Raw genomic sequence first — 22,575 nt, 5'->3', positions numbered from 1 at the left:
CACAAGGAAAACCTCAAGAAAAATAGCGTAAAGTGTATCTAAGATATATATGAGGTATAGTTCTCTCTCTCTCTTTCCTCTACTTTATATCTTTTTTCTCTCTCGCGGAACGAAAATGCCCAAAACGTTGCGTGGCCTTGAAATTTTACTCTCCATTCTCGCTCATCCATCGACGCCTAAGAAGTTTCACTTCAAAAAAAAAATTAAACTAAGCAACAAACTACGGCATCAAATTCTTAATAAATTTGTAGAAAAGAAAAGGAAAAAGTCACACTCACTCAAATCATGCCACCTGGCCTTGGGTTAGAGAACAAACTGAAAGCTTAATGTAGATATGTATGAGTGAATGTACAAACCACAAAGGCCAAGGAGAAATTGATTTCATGCCAGAATGTAATTCAATGCTCACATCCCCACACATCCCAACGCACACGTACGCTTGTGTGTGGAAGCGGATGTGTTGGGCCACAATCCAGTGTCAGCATTACAATGCATTGGCAATAAGATAGCTTCTATCGGAGCATTGAATCAGGTAAACAAGCAAATAAATTAATTCAATCCCTTAATGCGAATATAAATGCAGGTGTGCGTGTGTGTGTGTGCCTGTGTAAAAGTACTCTGGTCAGCAAAATGTCAGGTAGCAGTCGAAGCTTTTGTAAATATGAACTAGATTTTTACTATAGTCTAGAAGCTATTGAAACAAAGCTGGTTTTGTGGACTAATTGGAGCCTGCATTATTTGCTGGTTTGTAGAGTTAACTGTTATTCAATGCGAATTAGAAAAAATAAATACAGAATTTTGTAAACTGTGTAGGAAGTAAATACTGCATAGGTGCAGCTTATTCATTTAATTAAGAGACCACTGCATTGTGGTGCTGCAAATTTATATGAGTATGTATGTGTGCAGTGGCGACACAAAACTGCTTTACTGAAAGGCTGAAACCTTATTGGAAAATATTCTGTTTATGATGCAATTCAAGTGGAATAGTAGATATAATAAGTGTCGAGTTGAATTTAAAGGCAAGCAAAAACTCTATTTGCCTTGCTGCGCAGCACAGGGAATCTTTTTTATTGATTTATTGAAGTAAAAATTAGTCAACGCAAATAAATTGTCATCTCCTCATTATTGAGTACCTGAGACATACGAGGTGTGTTCTAAAAGTATAGCGAATTTTGTGTATTTTCAAAAATTATTTATTTATTCATTAATAGCTATTTTGTCCCCTTCAAAGTAATCCCCATGAGATACTATGCACTTCTGCAAACTTTTTTCCAATCTTCGAAGCACTTCAAAAAATCATTTTTTTTATCTTATTCAGGTCGTCTTTATCTCGTCCATCGCAGCGTAGCGTCGTCCTTTCATGGGCCTCTTCAGTTTCAGAAACAAGAAAAAGTCACGGGGGTCAGATCTGGGAAATACGGTGGCTGTGGCATCATTAGGGTGTTATTTTTGGCCAAAAATCGCGCACAAGCAACGATGTGCGAGCAGGGACAGGGGCGTTATCGTGATGCAAGAGCCAATTTTTGTTCTTCCACAAATCCGGGTGTTTCTGGCGGATTGCTTGGCGCAAATTGCGCATGACTTGCAGGTAATATTCTTTATTGACCGTTTTACCCTGTGGCAAGAACTCATAATAAACAACGCCTCTGCAATCGAAGAAAACGGTAAGAAAAATGTTTACATTTCACCGAACTTGGCGCGCTTTTTTCGGTCTTGGTTTGGATGGAAGCTCCATTGAGATGATTGAGCTTTGGTTTCACCGTCACAGTCAACATTCGCAATGCATCCGCGCACTTAATTTCATTTTTCACACAAAATTTGATGCAGGTTCTTTGATCCATATTTTTGAAAAATCGAAGACGAGCCGAAACACGTGCAAGCAAAACAGCTGTCAACAATTAAGTTAACATTCAAAATGGCCGAACTCGTCGGCATTTGTGAGAAACATGACATATCGCCGCAAAAAATCGAAATTCAAATATACGTAACCAGCGAAAATTCAAAATTCGCGATACTTTTTGAACACACCTCACATACCTGATCAGCTGCTTAGTGCTGGGTACTCACCACTAGCGGTAGATAACTGGCTGCCCAAAGGGCAACGGGACGCTATCTCTTTTGCGCGCCAAGAATGATAGAGAAGAATATTGCGCCTTCCGAATTCGCCGTGCCGTATGACTCCATCAATAAACAAACAAAAAGAAGGACAAGAAACAGTCAAACACAAGAAAAATGCGCACACACACACACTTTCTAGCCACGACGTCTTCGGTATAAGGGGCTAGGGGTAGTCAGAATTAAAAAAAAATGTTTTTTTTTTGCATTAAAGTATAATGTCTTATATAATATATGTACATATATTAGAAAGGGCTTTTCTTAATTTTGATGTTTCACCGAATGGTAGTCACGCACCAACCCATTCGGCTACGGCGGCCGCCGAATATCTTAAATATTTTGTGTGAAAATTTGAAAAATTTGAAATGCATCCGACAAATACGAGTTATTCAAAAATTAACAAAGGGCGCTCGGGCGCTCCGGAATATTCGAGAGCAAGTAGCTGGATGCTGCTCGTATGAAAGTGGCAGATAAGCGCGCTAACGATAACACTCGAGAAGGTAGAATGCTACGCAGGCAACAGCAAATCGATATTTTGGAAACTGCTACGACGGCTGAAGAACTATTTTATGGCACAGGAATAGATGACACAGTGTAAGTAGTTAAATAATTCGTGTAACTAATGAATCGATAGCAAAACTTTAAATGCCTTTTCCTGAAAATATGTGTGTTTCGAACTGGTGATCTACCGCTTGGTAGATTTCAATAAAATCTATACTGCTTTTGAAAAACATAAAAATCTCGTACCTGATGAAGGATTTTTTTTTCAAAAATTTCAATTTCTTTAAACAGTTCATTGTCGGATTTTTTCTCAAAAATCTGAAAAATATATCCTGAGGCCGCCGGGAAAACTTTGATCAGGCACAAGATTATCTATTAATGAAACTAATTTCTCTTGTTCGATTGATTTTAGATGAATTTCCAAGAACTTGTGATGATCACGGCAAGGGACTTCTGGAGAAACGGGCTGCACACAAACAACGATAACTTTTATAATTATTAATTATTATTTTTTTTTTTAATTTTGCTTAAGTGAAGTCGAAACATGATGTATTTAATTATTGCCTCTGACTACCCCTAACCCCATAAAAACGCAAAACCTGCATTTCGAGGCTTTATGTTCATTTGTGGTTGAACAATTTAACACGCGGTACTTCGTTTTCATTAGTTTGTTTAATTTTAATCTCATCTCACTCGCCTTTCACCGAATTTTCACAAATATAATATGTAATTTCTCCTACTTTTGTTTGTTTTGTATTGCGAAGGGAGCTGACGTCAGAATAAAGTAACTGTTGTTTAATGGCGCCACCTTCAGTACTCAATTCGGCTTGCTTGCGCGCTGTTAGGCATCGGTCATCGCAGTCAGAAATCAGTCTTCAAACCGCATCAGTGTGTAAATAGTCGCAGTTTAAAGTAGGCATCAGCAATCCAGCCGCTACTTCCACAGCAACCAACTATAATATTCGGGAAATTCAAAACTTTATCAAGTAGCCATTTCCAACTGTCAGTGATTGGTTCAAATTTTACGGCTGATTTTTTATTAATTGGCAACGGACGCTTAAGCTAATTTTTAGAAAATAATGGACAAACAAGAAATATTTTTTTAATAATTTTTAAAACGTAATGTTCCGAAAACGGTTAACTGTCGAAAATCATAGAAAGTAACTAAAATAATCAGATTTGACTTAACTAATAAAGTCTATAAATATCTAGAAGAACTTTCCCGGTAACCCTGTATATTAAACCCAGTACCCAAAAATACTTTCATTTTAAATTCGCTTTTTTAATACTTATTTGCTGCAAATGCATATTTTCACAATAAAATAAAAATATATGAGATGAAAAAAAAATAACACAAAATTTAACTGCATTTCGTTTTGAGTAGACTAGACGTTGGCAGCAAATGAAGCTTGTTTCTGTTAGTCGAGTTGCAGCAAGAATTTAGTTGTTCGGCCGCCTGCGCGGCACATGCCTGTTGCAGATTCTCGAATTGCCCAAACTCTTCAGATGATATCTGGGTTTGCACACTGCTCCTGAGGACAGTCTGTGTTGTTGTTGCTAAATCTTCCTTCCCATTCGACTGTTGCTTGCGCTGCTGCTGCTGTTGCTGTTGCTGCTCAAGGGCTATCAATTTGGGTTTTCTGACGTACTCCCTGTAGTAGAAATCGAAGAACAATGCAAACATAAAAAGATTCTGTATGACCCCAATAAAGGAGACCAGCATTGGATGTTGGCAATGGTTCCGTACAATTGCCATCAGAAAATGAATCATCAAGTAGCCGAACTGCAGCAGCTGTAGCTGCGTAATGTGACGCTTCCACCAAAGGGCGCGCTTAATCGGCCGCACCGATGTCACAAAGTAATAGGCGTACATAACAGTGTGAATGAAAAGATTGATAACGCCCAACATTGTGGAGTGGCTACCTGCAGGAAGTGAGAAAAAAAGTAAAAGAAAAGTTTAATCTTAGAACTGAGCATGAAGTTTAATATGGAAATATGCAAGTACAAAGGCGGAAAGCGCAAACTTTAAAGTTCATGCGAAAACTGACAACTTTTTTTTGCAGCCTGTTTGCTATTTTCCACACCTTCCATTAGATTTGTATTATTATTCTTGCTTGTTTGCAATATCCGAGAAAATTACCTGCCAAGGCAGTCATGAACGCGTAAACACCGAAAACCATGCCGGCGTGATGGTAAACATGCAGAAATGTGATTTGATTGTTTTTCTTGCGCAGCACAAAGAAAATCTGTAAGTAAACAAGAGGAAGAGCGGATAAAGAGCGATAGCGAAAACTAAACAAAATATCAGAAAAGTATGGAATGAATTTATAACAGAAACTAGCATTGTACATACTAGAATGGCCCCTGCAAAAAGGTCAAATTACCCAGCAAACTTTTTAGTTCGTGAACTGCTACTTTACGAAAGAAGTTATACTAGTCCGAAAGCAACTAGTTGCGCACTAGTTGTGAAATGGCCAATAAACTGAGCATTGCCCACTAGTTCCTGAACTGATATTTAGCGTAAAAAGTTACACTAGCTCGGGAGTAACTAGTTCTATTCTAGTTGTAAACTGCCCAGTAGGCATTTTTTCGAAATAAATATTTTTGTATTACATTTCTAGTATTTATTGATGCTCGGAATCAAGTTGAGATGAATTTAAAACTGATAGAGCTTATTGTCTGGTTTTGTTGTCCACGTAATCTAATTTATTAACTGGTATAACACTTGCACAGGGATCACACTTGCACACAGTTCCTGAACTGGTATTTGATGGAATAAGTCATACTGGTTCGAAAGTAACCAGTTTTGTACTAGTTGTAATAAGGCCAATGAGCGGTGTTGAGGAAATAAATATATTTGTATTACAATTTGGTGCCCGAAATGAAGTTAAAATGATTACGAACATTTATGGAGTTAATTGTCCATATAACTTAGTTTATTTACTGGGGTAACACAGACGCATTGGCTGACTAGTGAATTAACTGGAATAATGGTGATATAGGCACTAGTTTATTAACTGATATAGCACTGAAGCATGAACCACTAGTTCCTGAACTGGTTTCTGATGGAGTAAGTCATACTAGTTCGAAAGCTACTAGTTTTCTACTAGTTGCAAAATGACCAATAAACTGGTATAACACTGACGCATGGACCACTAGTTCCTGAACTGATATTTGATAAAATCAAAAAATACTAGTTTGAGAGTAACTAGTTTCCTACTAGTTGTAAAATGACCAATTGCGCAAATTAAATATTTTTGTATTATTATTCCAGAATTTATTGATGCTCTAAATTATATTAAGATGAATATAAATACTGACGGAGTTTATTGTCTTCTTTTATTGTCCATATAACTTATTTTATTAACCGGTATAACAAAGACGCTTGGGCTGACTAGTGTATTAGCTGGTATAATGCTGATTTAGGGACTAGTTTATTAACTGGTATAATTCTGCAGCATGAACCGCAAGTTCCTGAACTGGTTTTTGATGGAATAAGCGATACTAGTTCGAAAGCAACTAGTTTAGTACTAGTTGTAAAATGACAAATAAACTGGTATAACATTGACGCGTGGACCACTAGTTCGGGAACTGATATTTTATGGAATAAGTCGTACTAGTAAGGGAGTAACTAGTTCCGTACTAGTTGTAAAATTACCAAGAAACTGATGTAACACTGCCGCAGGCATCACTAGTTCTGTACTAGTTGCAAAATGACCAACAAACTGATGTAACACTGTCCCAGGCATCACTAGTTCCTGCACCGGTGTTTGATGAAATAAGTCATACTAGCTTGAAAGTAACTAGTTTTGTACTAGTTAAATATAACCAATTGGAGGTTTTTGGAAAATACTTTTTTTTTATTATTATTATTATAGTATTATATCATTTACTAATGCTCGAAATTAGGTTAAGATAAGCAAACCAGTAGAAAAGTAACTAAAAAATATTATAGTAACTTTGACCGCATGGTTTAAAAGAAATAAATAGCTATGTGCGTGTATAAGTGAGTCCACGCTCCACTAGACCAACTGGCAACATTGTTTTTACCTTAGATTTCCTACATACTAAACTTTCCTAGCTTGGCCTTCATCTAAACACAAGCAATTTGATGCTGTCTGGGATAACGTCGATAGAAAATTGAATTTTGTTTGTTGATAGCAATCGAACTTACACTGAGCGAGTTTACTGCCGACACTGCTACAAAATATTCACTTTGCGATGTATGGGAAATTCGTTGTTAACAGATATATTTTTCGTTGAATTAAGTTAAGTTGCAGTGGCTGCAATCTCGTACGCTCTTTCTTATTATTTGCTAAAAATATGCCACTAAATGTGCTTTTGGCAGTGTATAATGTTATGAACGCAGATTTATTTCGTCACCCCTCATGTAAGATTTTCGGCTCCCGGTAAATGAGGATTTAAGTGAAACTTTGAGAGAGAAAGTGATTTGGGCATATTTTGATCGCTTTCTTTGCTAACCTATTCCATTTGCAGTCGCCGCAGCTATGTGGGTTTCTGGGTGACTACCAAACAGGGTTGGTTTCGTGTTCGACGCTCAGTGCTATGAACTACTAACTAATACAAACTGTACCTTTCTTCATGAAAGAGCTTTTTTTACGTAAGTCATATACAATTTTTGCTTTGCTCATTGGAGATTAACCTCAGGCAAAATATAACATGGAAATTTGTCAGTTTTGTGAATGAATAAAGGTAAAGAAAGAATGTAAGTTGGTATGTAGGTTAGATGGCAAGAGTACCACGGGTACACTACAAGTAGCACTAGAGTGCCGCTTTGAGTAAAGCCCTACCAGCAAAAAATTACAAAACTTAAAGGAAAAAACCATCTACAACCAACCATTCTGTTGATGTGGAGGACGACAGAAAAATAACATCTAGCACCCACCACCAAGCCACAATATTTACTAAAAAAGTGGTCAATCGTTTCTTTCCTTGCAAGAGCGCCACAGCTTCTGGGTGTAAGGAAGTCGAAACTTCCCCGCATGAGTTCCGATCACCCAATGATCGGTGAACACCGCTATGAGTTTGAACATTTGTATGGCGGATAATCTCCAGCGCTTTATTCCTGCTTTGTACGTACTAAAGCCAAAGAGTTTTTGAGATAGCATACGATAAAATTGAACTTAATCGAATTTGCGCTTTTTAAAGGAACTGTCAAGGGGACAACTGAAAACGGTTCTGGCGACTCCCTTCCTGCCAAGCTCATCGACAAATCCATTTCCTTCTTCATTCCTATGCTCTGAAATCCAGATAAGATAAATTTATTCTGCATGTTCGAGCCGTTTGGCCTCCTCATTACAGCAGTTGACCAGATTAGAGCTGCAACATGGCAGCTTAATCGCAGCTTGACTATCGAAAAAGATATTTAGGTTTCTCCTTTCAAAAGCGCTTCCTAAGCATTTTGCAAGCCTGCAGAATCGCGAAGATCTGTGCTTGAAAAACACGACTAGGTTTCGACACTTTAAAAGAGACTGAAGTATTGGTTGATTTAGAGAAAATCTCATCTTAAACTCCAGATTCCATCGTGTGTGCCTCGGTGAAAACAGAGGTATCTACGTTCGTGCAGACTAATCCCTCCTTCTGCAACAGCCTGTTTGGAAAGGTAGCCCTAGCAGCACCCTCAAAACTCAGTTTGCAGATGGTGAGAGCACAGAGAAGGAAGGAGAAATCTACTCTCATAACGCTACCATGTCCTACAAGAGTTTGCCTACAGAGGCAAATTTCGTTCAACCTAATAGCGCTCTGAGCAGCAGTGGGTTGAACTTCAAGATCAACGGGAGGTAAGTGAAGAATAACGTTAAGGACGGCTGGGGCCGTGTTTAACACGCCGAACGCAACATTAGCGTAGGAGAGAGCATAGAAATGAATCCGAGGATAGAGTTTTCGTTATATATATATTATATATGCCGAGATTCAGATTTTCTCTGATGTACTAATTGTTGAAAATGTTGATAGAAACATAAAAATCGTGGAATCGGGTCGGGCAAAGTATAAGCAGGCTGCTTTTGCGTTGCCGTAAAGTTGGCCGATGGATGACCTTTGGCTACTATTGGGTAGTTTATATTATGCAAGCAGTGTGCGCTCTGGATTAATTATATTACACAAGCCTGTTGAAAATTGTAAACATGTGTGCTGAGCGAATGAAATAGTAAGCAAATAGTGAAAATACAACAACAAACATTGCAAAGGCCAGTGAATGATTTCAATTCATTACATTTATTTCTATTACCCACCCTGCATAAGCAATGATGCAATTAACGTCAATATGCACCTAAATTGAAATGAAATAAAAACTTATATAGGAATAGCACTGTATAACTTTGTAACTCTGAGTGTCATGAGCACATGTTGAGGTTCTAGTCGAGTAATAGAAAACTGAATACCCGAAATCTTAAATATAACCTCAAATTCTTGATTAATGGTCAAAAAGTTCATTTTTCGGGGGTTTTATAATGGGTAGGCTAGGTTAAGTTTTGTCGCTTGTGCACTATGAGCCTAAGCCCATTGTGATGCCGCGTGGCAAACTTGTGCTATCTCTGCTAAAACCAATTGTAACAACTCAGAAACTTTAGAAGGTCCCTGATTTCCATCGAGCTGAGATCTTTTATGTCAATGAAAAATTGTCTACCTAAAATGTTAAATCTGTGTCTGGATGGAGCAGAGCAGCGACACAGAAGGTAAAAAATCGTCGCTTCCTCTTTCGCATTTAGTCAGCTTCCGCATAAATCATATATCTGCAAGCCTATACTGTGGGCAGTATCCCCTTATAAATGAAATCAGTGTTACAAAACTATGCTTATTTTGGCTTAGCAGAGATTCTGTGCGTTTATCATCGACTCTTCAGGAGTGTTTCTTCAGTCGCTGTTCTGACAATTTTCTCTAAACTAAGTAGGACATGCCTACGTCATTGTTTGTGTACCCAACAGTTAGATTAGTGACAAATCTCGTTAGTCAATCTATCTTGCAGCTCGCCTCAAAGCGTCAATGACCAAGAACTCATGTTATATTTGGGTGGAAAGACCCAGGCATTCCTTTAAAAGATGTACGGCATTTCCTGGCTACCTTGGAAGTTGTGGACTGCTTTGTGAGGGATTTTATCATCACCTGACTATCAGTGAAAATGTACATATAAAATGGGTTCTCATAATACCTATGCGAACTTTCAGAGGAATTTTCAAATCTCTGTAAGAAGAACAAATATGATTTATAAAACGATTGAGAAGTCCAAGCTACTATTTGGTCAGTTAGAAAGAGAAAAGTGTGAATATTGTGAAAGAAGGCCATCTAATTTATTAAGAAATACTAATAATTGGCTCCACTAAGAAAAACTAATAATTGCGTCCACTTAGCAAAATATATGAGAAAGTGGAGTTGAAGTGCGCCCCGGCCCTTTTCAAATACTTAAGGGGGGAAACCAGTTTAGATCGATCAAAAAATCGATTTTTTTTATTGCATAAATCGTTAGTAAAACTACTCAAGAATTAAAGCTAAATTCGCAATATTCCCGATACTATGAGCACTTAAGTGAGCGCCCGTCGGTTCGGCCCCGTAGCGCTTACGAAACGATGTTTTATTTCAAACGCGTTTTTCTCGAAACGAGTTTTTTTCAACTGGTGGGCTTTCGACCTTAAAAAGTTATCGACCAATCGTTCTGAAAATTTTCGGGATTTTTTCTTTATTCAATTCTAATTTATATGAACCTACTTCTGGGATTATATTATTATTTAAAACATGTTTTTTTAAACAAAATAGATGAAAAGATATGGTTTAAAAAAACTACTTTGTGTTCAAGCGCCTCAAAAGCATGCAATTTTCAATATTTTTTTACCACAATTAACTTCATATTCTTAGGAAATATGTTGTTAATAAAAAAAAAATGCTGTTGATTTCAGAGAAAAATTGCAACTTCAGGAATTCCCACCAGCCAAACACTCGGATGGCGATCGTCCATGGACTGCACGTTCTAACGCCACTATCTCTCGAGGAAACAGCTTCAAAAAAAATTTAAAACTTTACCTAAAAATATAAATAAAATATCCCCTAAGCTTCAACAATTTCTGATTATTCCTTCTTTGTTCAAAAAATTCTCGAAAAACACCAAAATTTTGGCCTCCTAAACCGGTTTTCCCCCTTAAGAGGTTGGAAATCTCCAACAAATCATTTTTGTTTTTTTTTACTTGAAGGATAAGCTAATATCAAACTCAAAAGGTGATTACACCCTTTTTGAGTATTTGGCCAAGTTCATCCTCCAATTTGTGATATGTCTCGCAATGTTTTTCCACAAATTGAGGCACCTACATTTTTTTTCTTCCCTTCCGCATGGCAGATCTTATTAGGAGCTTTTTCATGGCAGGGATGCAAGCAGCGCTTAGCTATTGCCTACTGAGAGCGACCGCTATTAGAAAAAAACATAATCTGTTATTTAGTATTTCATGGTCGGTGTTTCAAACTGGGGTACTACCTACCGAATGGTAGTTACTCATCAACTCGATCGGTTATGGCGATCGCCATATAGACAACTTTAAACCGGGTTTTACCACACTGTAATTTTTAATTGGAAAAAAATTGAAATTTTAACATTACTTGTATATTTCCAATAACTACTGTATGGATGCATTGAAAATATAAACATTTTTTTTTTGTTAAAAGTTTTTTTTTTGTTAAAAAAAAATTTTTTTTTTTAAATTTTTTTTTTTTAATTCACGCCGTTTTGCAAAATTCGATTTATCAGAAAAATGTACTTTGATTCTAGCTATTCACATTAAAAAAAATTGTTTGCTCTCCATTAACGAAAAATTGTATGTACAGTTTGAACAGACGCGCGCACTTCAAAATCTAAGATTTCGTGTAAGAAAATCTGTGTAGATTACTTTGACAAAAAAAATATAAAAACGTTCATGCTTGTGCAATAAAGTAGCTTTTTCAGAACTTTGATTTATTTCACTGTCTTCTAAGCAAAATCATAAAATAAATATTATTTAGGGCCCTAACCAATAAACATCCCACTGTGTAGATTTAGCAATTCAGTGATGCAGAGAGAGCCGCTATTCCCACCTTTAAGGGCAAGGCCAGACATTCGCTTTCCGAAAGTGCTATGAAGTGCACTAAGCTTGAGGACAAATATAAATATGTTAATGGAAAATCATTTCATTTTTAATTGAAGACGCTTTAATTTTCATTCCGCGACATTTGTGACTCTGTTTTGTAAATATGCAAACAATTGCAATGTGCAATTAAGTTGGCATGTGCAAAGGAAAATGCGTTTTTCTTTTTTCAATTAACAGAAATTTGCCGGTTTATGATTTTTTGCGCCGTCTCAGCTATACTTCAAACATTTTAAAGTCTTCAATTTATTAAAAATCTTACGATATTGAAGTTAATTCCAAATCAACTTGGATTCAATACGACTTGCTAACTTTTTTCACTCTCACTCTCTGCTTCTTTCACTCACTACACTCTTACCACTGATCCCTTGGCGCCTATCATCTCCCCTCCCCACTTCGCGACCCTAATTCATAGCTGCATTAGCCTTTCAGTAGTTGGCTTACCGTGTCAAGTAAATCCAGATACTTGGTAATGTAATAAGCATAGGAGAGATAAATTAAATTCCACATCCAGGGCTCTGTGTTGGTGTGGTCAACCGGTTGACATGTTAAGCTGAACTCTTTGCGGAAATACGAGTTTGGCAGGCCCTGTAAAGACAGAAAAAGTTGAAAAAAATTAAAAGAAAAAAGTAAATAAACTGAGACGTACAGTAAACCAATAATAAAGCGGAGCTACTTTGGCCAAAATGTGATGCCATTAATAAAATTAAAAATTCTACATACAAGTAATGGCGCAGTTTAACTCAAACAGCCAACTAAATTCAATCTAATTCAATATGTGCACATACTTAGATACTTACACATACAAATATACAGAAATTTGCAATCACTTGTATCGCATTATAGACGCGCATTACATATTTCAAATTAAATGGCTCTCGTTTTTCCATCCATTTGGGACCGTAGTGCAAGACCAAGACCAGATAAGCAGCAATAATACCGAGCACAGGTAGCGGCGAGCCCACAAGAGGCAAATGTTGGACGCGTGGATCTGCGGAACAAGAGGAGCGAGCGGTTAGACACTATTGTGAACGTTTTGAGTTGTACTTCTTTTTTTTTTTTTTGTCATGTCATCACACACATACCCTTGTACTCCTCGAGAACATCACGCAATGCACGATATAAATATTTTGTTATAAAAGCCATAATTTATTTTTATTCAATTTAATTTAATTTTTTTTCTTTTCACTAAGTAAATAAAATCCTTGCTTATCTCCTCTTTTTGCCACCCTACACTGCTTGCCAGGTTAGTTGGTTATATTTTATTTAAAACTCCAATCTCCACTTTCGCTGACCATAGGATTACTTTCATGTGTGTGAAAAGGAAATTTACGCTACAAATATCGGGTACTGACCGATCAGCTGGTCGTGAACCAAAGAGCTGTTGTAATGTAATGCGCTACACAAGGTGTTCGGTGTCGCGTCTGCAGTGCAAATGAACCTTGAGTGTTGAAGAAAGTAAACTTGGAATTGAACTTTTTACAAGCGCACACTTCGTTTGGTCCCAATAGTTGGGTTTGCATAATTGATTAATTCAGTATTTCAGGCGAACGACCAGCGAGCTACTCAAGTGCGCATAGCGTAGAAAATTCGTATGCATATGCAGTGAGGAGCATATAATCAGAAACGTCATCAGCGGAATATACATATTTCGATTTATTTAATTTGTAAGGGGTCAGGTCACACTGGTGGCATACAAAATAAGCGTCTTTTGGTAAATTTTTCTTTTAGAAGAATTATACCACAAACAGTATATGGAAAAAGTGTTTTATCAATACTAGTGATTCTTGAACACTATTTGTTTAGCGTGACTGAGAGGTTACGACAGTTTTGATTTAAAAAACGCAGCGCAATAAAATAAAGCAAAACTCTCTAGAAATTACTTTATTGTAGATCCAATGTAAATATATGCTTTTTTTTACTCCTCCCTACATCCTTAATAAAGTTGTATCACAATCATATTTATACAAAAAATGTTTGAATAGTTGTTTTCATGAGAACGTTTGACAAGTGAGATTTCTTTACATAAAAAAAAATTTGTTTTTTTTTATTGAAACGATATAAATAAATAGATACATTTCATATCATTACACCTCGTTATACAGGGTCCGCCATATAACTTTACGGAATTAAAAATGCTGTAAAAAAGAAACTACTCAATATTTTTCCAAACTGTTTTTTTTTTTTATTTTGAAGTACAATCCTTCCGGTTAATGATGGAACACAACTTCATTCATATGGCTGCCTCGGCTACCATACCAAGGTCTTTACGCAAAATTCGTCTCAATGATGTCTCCGAAATGTCCAATTGTTGAGAACGACAGTGAACTGATGTTCCTGGTGATTCACGAATACTCTCGGCCACAGCAGCAATATTTTCGGGTGTACGCACGGTTTTTGGTCGGTCACGCGTTAGTTTGTCAATAAGCAACCCAGTTTCTCTTACTTTTTTCGCAAAGTAACGCACATGCGCTTCATTCGGTGCTTTTCTTCTTCCCATTGCCGTACGTAATTTTCGTACACATTCTGCAACATTACCATGACTTTCAAAGTAATGTCGCAATATTTCCCAGCGTTCTTTGAGCGTATACACAACCATTTTCGTTTAGCGGAAGAATAAAACTAATTTTCTGTCAAATCAGATGACAACTAAGTGTTACCATTCTTCAAATAATACCTAGTTCAAATCCGTAACGATAGATGGCGGGCCCTTTATAACTAACAAGCAATTTTAGTTTGTGAATTTATAAATCTACTTATTAATAACCACTAGGTCCAGTGGTTTCGTCCTCTTCAGCCTCCTAGTATATATTGCTTCATCGCAAAGAGATGAGGCTTCAGCATTGATGTGTTGCTCAATCCTATTGACATGCTTGACAGCGCAGAGATTTATCATTTCATTCACTGTATGCAATTGTAGGTCTCTATGTAGGTCGTCATTCCGTATATACAAGGGGGGTTTTACGATGTCCCGGACTACCTTGTTTTGAAAACGTTGAATGATTTCTACATTAATTTTTGCAGTGCATCCCCACAGTTAAGTTCCTAGGTCCACACTGGCCTAAGGATTTGTTTGTAAATTAATAATTTATTTTCAATGCCAGTACAATTTTCTATATTTTAAATTGAGTTCAGCGAGTTTAGTTTTGACATGTTCCTTCCACCTGAGCTGAGTGTCTAATGTCATGCCCAAGTACTTTGCTGTACAAGCATACGGAACGTTTGCGGAAAATATTTGAATGGATTTGTAGATAACTTTTTTGTTTGTAAAGTTTACGTGCACCGATTTAGTATCGTTAAGTTTAATATTCCACAAACTAGTCCAGTTTGTTATTACAGTAATCGATTGCTGTAGCTTCGCAGTAGATTCATCCACGTTTACGCCAACAGCGCGGACGCACGTTTAGGAACAGGCAAATCGCAAGTATACAACAAGTGCAATACAGGTCCAAGTATGCTGCCTTGCGGAACGCCTGCATTGATTTTTCTAAGTCTGATATATGCCGGTCCATGTTTTACGCGAAAATATCGGTATTCAATATAAGAAGTCAATAATTCGGTAAACTGCATCCGAGGTAACGTCTTAAGTTTATAGATCAGCCCTCATGCCAGACTTTATCAAAAGGAAAATAGCAGAGCAGATGTTATTTTTTTCCAGAGAATCTTCTATTGTGTGAACTATTCGCTGAGCTTGGTCTGTCGTCGAGTGTGTTTCTCTGAAGCCAAATTCATGTGTTGGAATTAGTTGCTTGAGTGAAATTATTTCTTTCAGGCGCAAGACAAATAGTTTCTCGAATAGCCCCGCGAGAGATTCCATCTCATCCTCCATTCGACGCAAACAGTGCTCGAGGTAATTCCAAGTCTCATAGCATACACACCTCGCGGATAGAGTCCTGTGAGAAAACCCATAAAGTTCGAGAGCAGCCGTGGAACATTTCTTCAACATTTTTGGCGTAGGTGGCTTAACTATACACATTATCTATACGACTTTTCTTCTTCTTTTTAATTGGCGCGACTTTGGCCGAGTTTAAGAAAACGTGCCAGTCGTTTCTTTCTCATGCTAGCCCGCGCTAGTTGGACACATCAAGTGAAGCCAAGTCCTTCTCCACCTGATCTTTCCAATGCAGAGATGGCCATCCTCTTCCTCTGCTACCACCAGTTGGTACAGCACCGAATACTTTCAGATCCGGAGCGTTTGCATTCATTCGGACGACATGACCCAACCATCGTAGCCGCTAGATCTTTATTCACTGCGCTATGTCTATGTCGTCGTAAAGTTCATACTGCTCTTTGCACCATGGCCTGCGATAGTCGACGTTACCAACGTGCAAAAGTCCAAAAATCTTACGCAGAATCTTTCTCTCAAAACTCCAAGCGTCTCTTCATCGGATGTTGTCATCGTCTACGCTTCTGCGTCATACGTTAAGACGGGCATGATGAGAGCCTTGTAGTGTATTAGTTTTGTTTGTTATCGGTTTAATGCCGGTTTCTAAATACTCGAAGTCTTTTACAACCTCGAAACTTTAACTGTCAACAGTGCCGATACGCGAGTGCACCGACTGTTTTTTTGAAAACAGGAGGTACTTCGTTCACCACCAGACCCATTCACTGTGCATCTTTATCCAGTTTGAAAAAGGGAGAACTAACAGCGCGGTTGTTAAAGCCAATGATGGCAATATCATCGGCAATCGCCAACAATTGTACGCTCTTATAAAAAATTGTGTCTGAGCGATTAAGTTCTACGGCTCATACGATGCTCTCCAACATCAGGTTAAAGAAGTCACACGACAGCGAGTCACCTTGTTTGGTATCAAACGGCTCGGGAAGGTCCTTTCCAATACTGACGGCGCTGCTTGAATTGAGCAACGTCATCTTGCATAGTCGTATTAGTATTGCGGGGATACCAAATTCAGACATCGCGGCGTACAGAGAACTACTTTTCGTACTGTCGAATGTAGCTTTTAAGTCGACAAAAAGATGGTTTGAGTCGATTCTCCTTTCATGGGTTTTTCCAAAATTCGCCGTATTGGAGCATGGTTCCAGATGTAGAAGTCCACGCAAGTGGGAAAAGTTACTGATCGCGAAGCATCCCAGTATAGCTGGTTGTGCGCAGAGTTTTGGACCCGCCACGTAGAAATCCCAGAGTAATCAATACCATCCAACTCCGGCCATAAAAAATCATTAATCATCTCTCGATAGCGATAGATAACACCTGTTATTGGAAAACCCTTTACATAGAGTACATAGTGGCATAGCGGTACCGAGGATGTCAGTCTGGGAGCGAACAACTGCAACTGAATGTTTTAATATATTTTTTTTTGTTGTTATTATTTATTTTTAATTATCTTTTATTTAGAAGTACATCATATTTTTTGGATATCTCGAGTTTTAGAAATCCAACGGTTTGAAAAAAATGTAATTTTCAAAAAAGGAGTCGCTCGAAAATCGTTGACTACAAAATAAAGATTTGTAATATTATAAGTATCCGTAGCCGAATGGGTTAATGCATAACTCCCATTCGCAGACGGAAGAGCTCGGCCAAGCACCCGTAAAGGGTGTAAGCGCCAATTATATATATATATAATAATAATATATGTTATAAATGGTGTTTTTTTAAGAGCTTCATAACTTAAAATGATAAAATCTGGTTCTAGCTCCATGGCTTTTATTTGAATACGATATCTGGCACGAATCCGCCGCGGCTACGGTTTACATGATCCATTCGATCAATTCAATTTTCGATTACTTTTTCCAATAAATAATACGTCTAACTGAGCGCAATCAGCAAATCGTCGGCGCAAACAATGGTCATTTGGCTTCAACTCCCGCATGAGCTGTATTTTATAGGCATGTAAGCCAAAACTCTTATGAGCAATTTTCCACGTGGTCGGCGGACAAAGGTGTTGGTAACTACGACGATTTGGTGTCTTCTTCAACACTTCGCTTTATGCACTTCGCGAACAGATTTTTTTTATTTCAAAGAAAATTTCCACAATTTGGAAACGTTGTCCTGGAATTCATGATTCATGATGACTTGACAAACTTTACTGATCAGAAATGTCAACACAGTTTGGCATTCTCAGCTATCAGCAACCGTATTTATCGATTTAGTTGAATGAGAACAACCTACAAAGACACCCTATAGAAACACCCTATAGACACCCCTCGACACTTTAAGGTGGTATGTATGTAAATATGAATATTCAGTTGATCAGAAATTTCAAGTCAATGAGTCAAGACTTGCTCGTGTCATGAATTTGGCCGACTTCAACAATGTATTTTTGAGAAAAATGCGTTTAAAGTTACGGTACGGTTCGCTGTATGCGGAAATGAGAACGACTTCGCGTTTGTTTCTCAACTTAAGTCTTGATATTTTGATATTTTTAAGGTATTTTTTTTGTTTTACGAGGTGTAAAAGCAATCGAAAGCCTTAGTCAGTGTGGGACTTTAACGCCACTAAAAGCACCTCAAGTCCGACGGTTCATTCTACAGGGATACCGTTTTGGTAATTACGTCTGGAGGCCGTCGTGAGCAATAAGCTCAATCGACAGTTATATTCGTCTTACTGCTTTTTATCAATTCGACAGTTGTGGTTGCTGCCGCGTTCTTCTCGCGTCGTTCCTTCGCCTCCAATCATTGTTGCGAAGTTCCACGACAATTCGAGTTGTAAAAACTTGCACTGCCCTGCATTCTTCATTCGATTCAAGCATTTGTGGAATTAGGTTAATGGACGTCAGAAGCACACCAGTTTTTCTTGTTAGGTCCTCACGTTCCTTAACGAACCGGCTACAATAAAAGGCCACATGTTCAATCGTCTCCTCTTCGTCAAAGTTTTCTGGACAATGAGGGCTACCAGCTAAGTCAAGGCAATGCAGATATTTTTGTAAACATCCGTGTCCATTTAATAGCTGCGTTAGGAAGAAATCAACGTCTCTCCACTGGTTAATCCGCGTGATCAACCTATGCGTCCACCGGCCTTTTGATGACTGGTCCCACTTTAATTGCCAGTCAGCTATCGAGGTAAAACGTTCTGCTTGTTTGAATTCGTCGGTTGGCTTCATACTTTGCGAGCAGTAAAACCTCTTCTGTAAGTTTGTTCGGATGTTTATAGGCATTTTGCTAGCTATGACGCCGTTCTATAGGCACATGCGCACTTGTTCTACTGACCTGCAGTAGTTCTTTAAAATGGCCTTTTTTTGCTCCAGCCCAGATTGGAGAGGCGTGCAACAAATTGGAGTATGTCACAGTGGAAAGAATTTTTCTCCTGGCGCCCTGTGGTCCTCCTAAGTTCGGTAGCATGCCCATAAGTGCGTTGTTAACCTTTGCCGCCTTCACACTAACAGCTTTAAGATGTTCCCTGAATGTTAGTCTGGCATCAATGTACATACATGCCAAGATATTTTATAGCCTTCTGGGATTCTATATCGTGACCACCAACTGATATTGACAGCTTTTCTTCCTGCTTGCTTCTACTGATCAGCACCAGTTCTGTTTTTTGGGCAGCTAGTTCCAGGCTGGCGTTATTTAACCACCTTTGTGTTCTTTTTATGGCATCATTACATACATGTTGCAATCTGTCTATGTGCTTATCAATCACTACCAGTGCGATATCGTTGGCGTATCCCACTATGGTTATATTAGCGGTTATTTCGATTTTAAGAATGCCATCATACATAGCATTACATAGGGTTGGTCTAAGAACAGATCCTTGCGGTACACCACCTGTCACGCTGTAGCTCATTGGGCCCTCCTCTGTATCTCTCTGGCGTAAGTAGCTGCAGATGATTCTAATAAGATACTTTGGTACCGAGAAGCTGCTGAGTGCATTCAAAATATTTGCCCAATTGGCCGTATTAAACGCGTTTTTTATGTCTTATGTTATGACTGCACATTTTTTCGTCGCTCTGGTGTTATTGAATTTATTAACATCCTTTTTTGGCCAAATCAACTACCATGCCTATTGCATCGACAGCAGATCTGGCTCTACGAAAACCGAACTGATTGTCTGAGAGATCTCCTGGCCCCTCCAGATACGCCCGTAATCTTTCGCTTAATATTCTTTCGAATACCTTCCCAACGGCATCGAGCATACACAGCGGTCTGTATGACGATGGCTGATCCGGCTGCTTTCCCGGTTTTAGCAATAATACTAGGCGCTGCTTTTTCCACCTCTTTGGGAATGTAGCTTCTGTCAGGCACAAATTATACAGGTTTACAAACACGGCTGGATTTGAGTACACCGCCGCTTTAAATTTCGCATTCGGTAGGCCATCGGGCCCCAATGTTTTGTTGTCATTGATTCGCGTCAATGTGCTTAGGGGAAGCTGGTCTAGAATTTTGAAAAAATCGAAAAATTTTTTTTTGTCTTAAAAGGTGCTTTAGGGTCTTAGAAATAATATACCAAATGAGGGATGCCAGCAAAAATGTCTAAATGCCCAAATTTTTCATTCGACGGCAATGCCTCGCAGGTATGCCCCGAACGCTATTTACAACTTTAAACGCGTTTTTCTCGAAATAACTTTTTTTAAACTGGCCGAAGACATAACTCGAACAAATCTTTACCGATTCTTACGAAATTTTGACTATACATTCGAAATACCTTTCTCCGGAGACGTACGTAGGATTTTTTATTTATATTACATAGTTTTTTTTAATCAACAATTTTATGTCGTTCTTTATAGTGAAAATTGTAACTTTTTGTTCAAACGTGCACCATTTCGCGAAAAACCAAAATATCGAAAAAATCCTACGTACGTCTCTTTCTGTTGTTATATAGAAACTAAAAAAATTTTATTTTTTGATCCAGGACAAAAATTAAGGAGTTTACGTCTTCGGCAATGGACCCACTAGAAAAAAAGGCGCCTTAGGAGAACTGCTGGACAGCGGCCATTTTGAAATTAATTCAGACGAAAAATTTTGTATTTGTACCATGAAAGCTATATTATTAAACCTATTTCACAGATTTTCGATTGATTCCTTTGTTGAGTCAAAATAAATTCATAAAATATGCCCATTTTTTGCGCTCTAGACCAGCTTCCCCCCTTAATACTTCTGGCACTGTAATCGCCTGAATCTCATCATTTTCTCCCACTTGCGTATAAGTTCTGCAAGAGTGAGATGACCACCTTTTCAAGCAGTTCTGGGCAAGTTGGTTGAGGAGCTTGGGGACCTCTTACGTTCGACATGACTGTCTTAGAGGCAATACCGCATGGATTGTTATCCGCGTCGTCGATCATTTTTTAAAAGCATCCCGTTTTATTTGCTTTTATAGCTTTCCTTAACTTCAGTCGGTGTGCTCTAAGTTCTGCCCGTAGTTCTTCGAATACTGGTCTTCCCCTCGCTCTTTGAGATCGTCTTCTTGCTTTATTGCATGTTTGGCGCAGCTCACCTATCTCACTCGACCACCAATATACCGGTTTTCTGTTGGCCGGTTTTTTGCATCTAGGCATCGACACATCACAAGCTGCTTCCATATGACGCGCTATCTGGTCGGTATTTTTAAGGTATTAGGGCATAATTTAAGTAACAGTAACATAATCATTTTATTGAATTTTCCGGGGGACCCGGTGGTATAGAAATTTCGAAAAATCGATTTTTTTTGTTTTTCAATATTTCGAATGTATAGAATCTCAAGAATATACTGTGAAATTTTCATGCTTCAACTTCAGCGTCATTGTTAAAATTATTAAAATAAAAAAATTTGTTTTCATATTTGTATGTAAAAGAAGTGAAATAAAAAGCCTAAAAAATGTATATATCGTTTTTCATTTTTTTATTGTAAAAAAAATTCTGAAAACACCCTAAATTTTCGAGCTCTAGACCACCGGGACCCTTTAATTTAAGAAACTCGAATCCCAAAATCACTTTCGAGATACCTATACAACATATCCGGAAACCTCGGGATTCACAATAACCTTCCTAAATGACGAAGTTTTGAAGACAAAAATAGGAATTTCGAAAATGTCGATAAAATCACTAAACTAATCGAAGTTGACTAGCATGTTAGTAGTCATAGCAACGCCCAGGGGTTAAAGATTGAACAGTTTCAAATCAATTGCGCAAAAATAATGGATTTATTTTTACCCAAATTAATATTTGTGTGCACCAAATACTTTACTAAGATTTCTACAAATCTTTTCTAAATTATTAAAACGTACTTCTAGTCAAAGTTGTCTGTCAGAAGAAAATCCATTAATAAGTTAATTTTTCGTTAAAGCAACCAATTTTTACTGCAAAAAAGTAGAGAGCGTTCAATAAATTTTACCAAACAATTCTCGGACGCTCGCTAGGATCCTTTCATTTCACATATATGTCTGTGTGTATATTCGCTGTTGCATTGATTTCGCAAGCGACCGAGTCTTTTACGTATTTATTTTTTTTCCGCACTGTGCCATTTACCTTTAGAATCTAAAAGTTTCATCGACCTATGCAAATGCGCACGGTATTTCTAATTATTAGCATATTTCAAATACACTGTGAAAATATTTCCAATGCTCAGTGGCAATTATTTAAGAAATATAATATAAGGGAGTGCCTTAAGCAGAGAAGCTCCATTCGTTTAATTTGCTGCTCATGAAATGAGAGAAAATTAAACTTAAGATTTTTAAGCCGCAGCCAAACCGGAGCTTAATTAAAGCTTAATCAGCTTTCGCTTGAAATCAAACCGCACCGAATTTTTTTCTTTCAAAATGAATTCATATGGAGGAAGAGCTTCCTATCGGTCTCTAAAAGCCAAGTAATTTATGCAACACTCTGTTTTTTCTTCTGATTTTTCTTACTTCACTGCACTCGAAGAGAAGAGAAGAACCATTTAAAAAGGCAATAAATTTAGTTC

At 37.8% G+C, this 22,575-nt stretch overlaps 1 protein-coding gene across 1 annotated transcript; it reads right to left on the bottom strand.

The window, feature by feature from the left end:
* Positions 1-3,867: 3,867 nt before the first annotated feature.
* Positions 3,868-13,201, bottom strand: LOC129239281 (elongation of very long chain fatty acids protein F-like). The gene is made up of 5 exons (XM_054874672.1): positions 12,827-13,201; positions 12,542-12,732; positions 12,186-12,329; positions 4,757-4,862; positions 3,868-4,539 (listed from the first exon to the last, which is right to left on the bottom strand). The coding sequence occupies exons 1-5, from the start codon at positions 12,885-12,887 to the stop codon at positions 3,977-3,979; spliced, it is 1,065 nt and encodes a 354-aa protein (XP_054730647.1). The 5' UTR covers positions 12,888-13,201; the 3' UTR covers positions 3,868-3,976.
* Between the last annotated feature and the right edge of the window lie 9,374 nt (positions 13,202-22,575).

Source organism: Anastrepha obliqua, chromosome 2, assembly GCF_027943255.1.
Source record: "Anastrepha obliqua isolate idAnaObli1 chromosome 2, idAnaObli1_1.0, whole genome shotgun sequence".
Lineage (NCBI taxonomy): Eukaryota > Metazoa > Arthropoda > Insecta > Diptera > Tephritidae > Anastrepha > Anastrepha obliqua.
The sequence above is the reverse complement of the archived record's forward strand: the minus strand, read 5'-3'. Positions and strand labels throughout refer to the sequence as shown.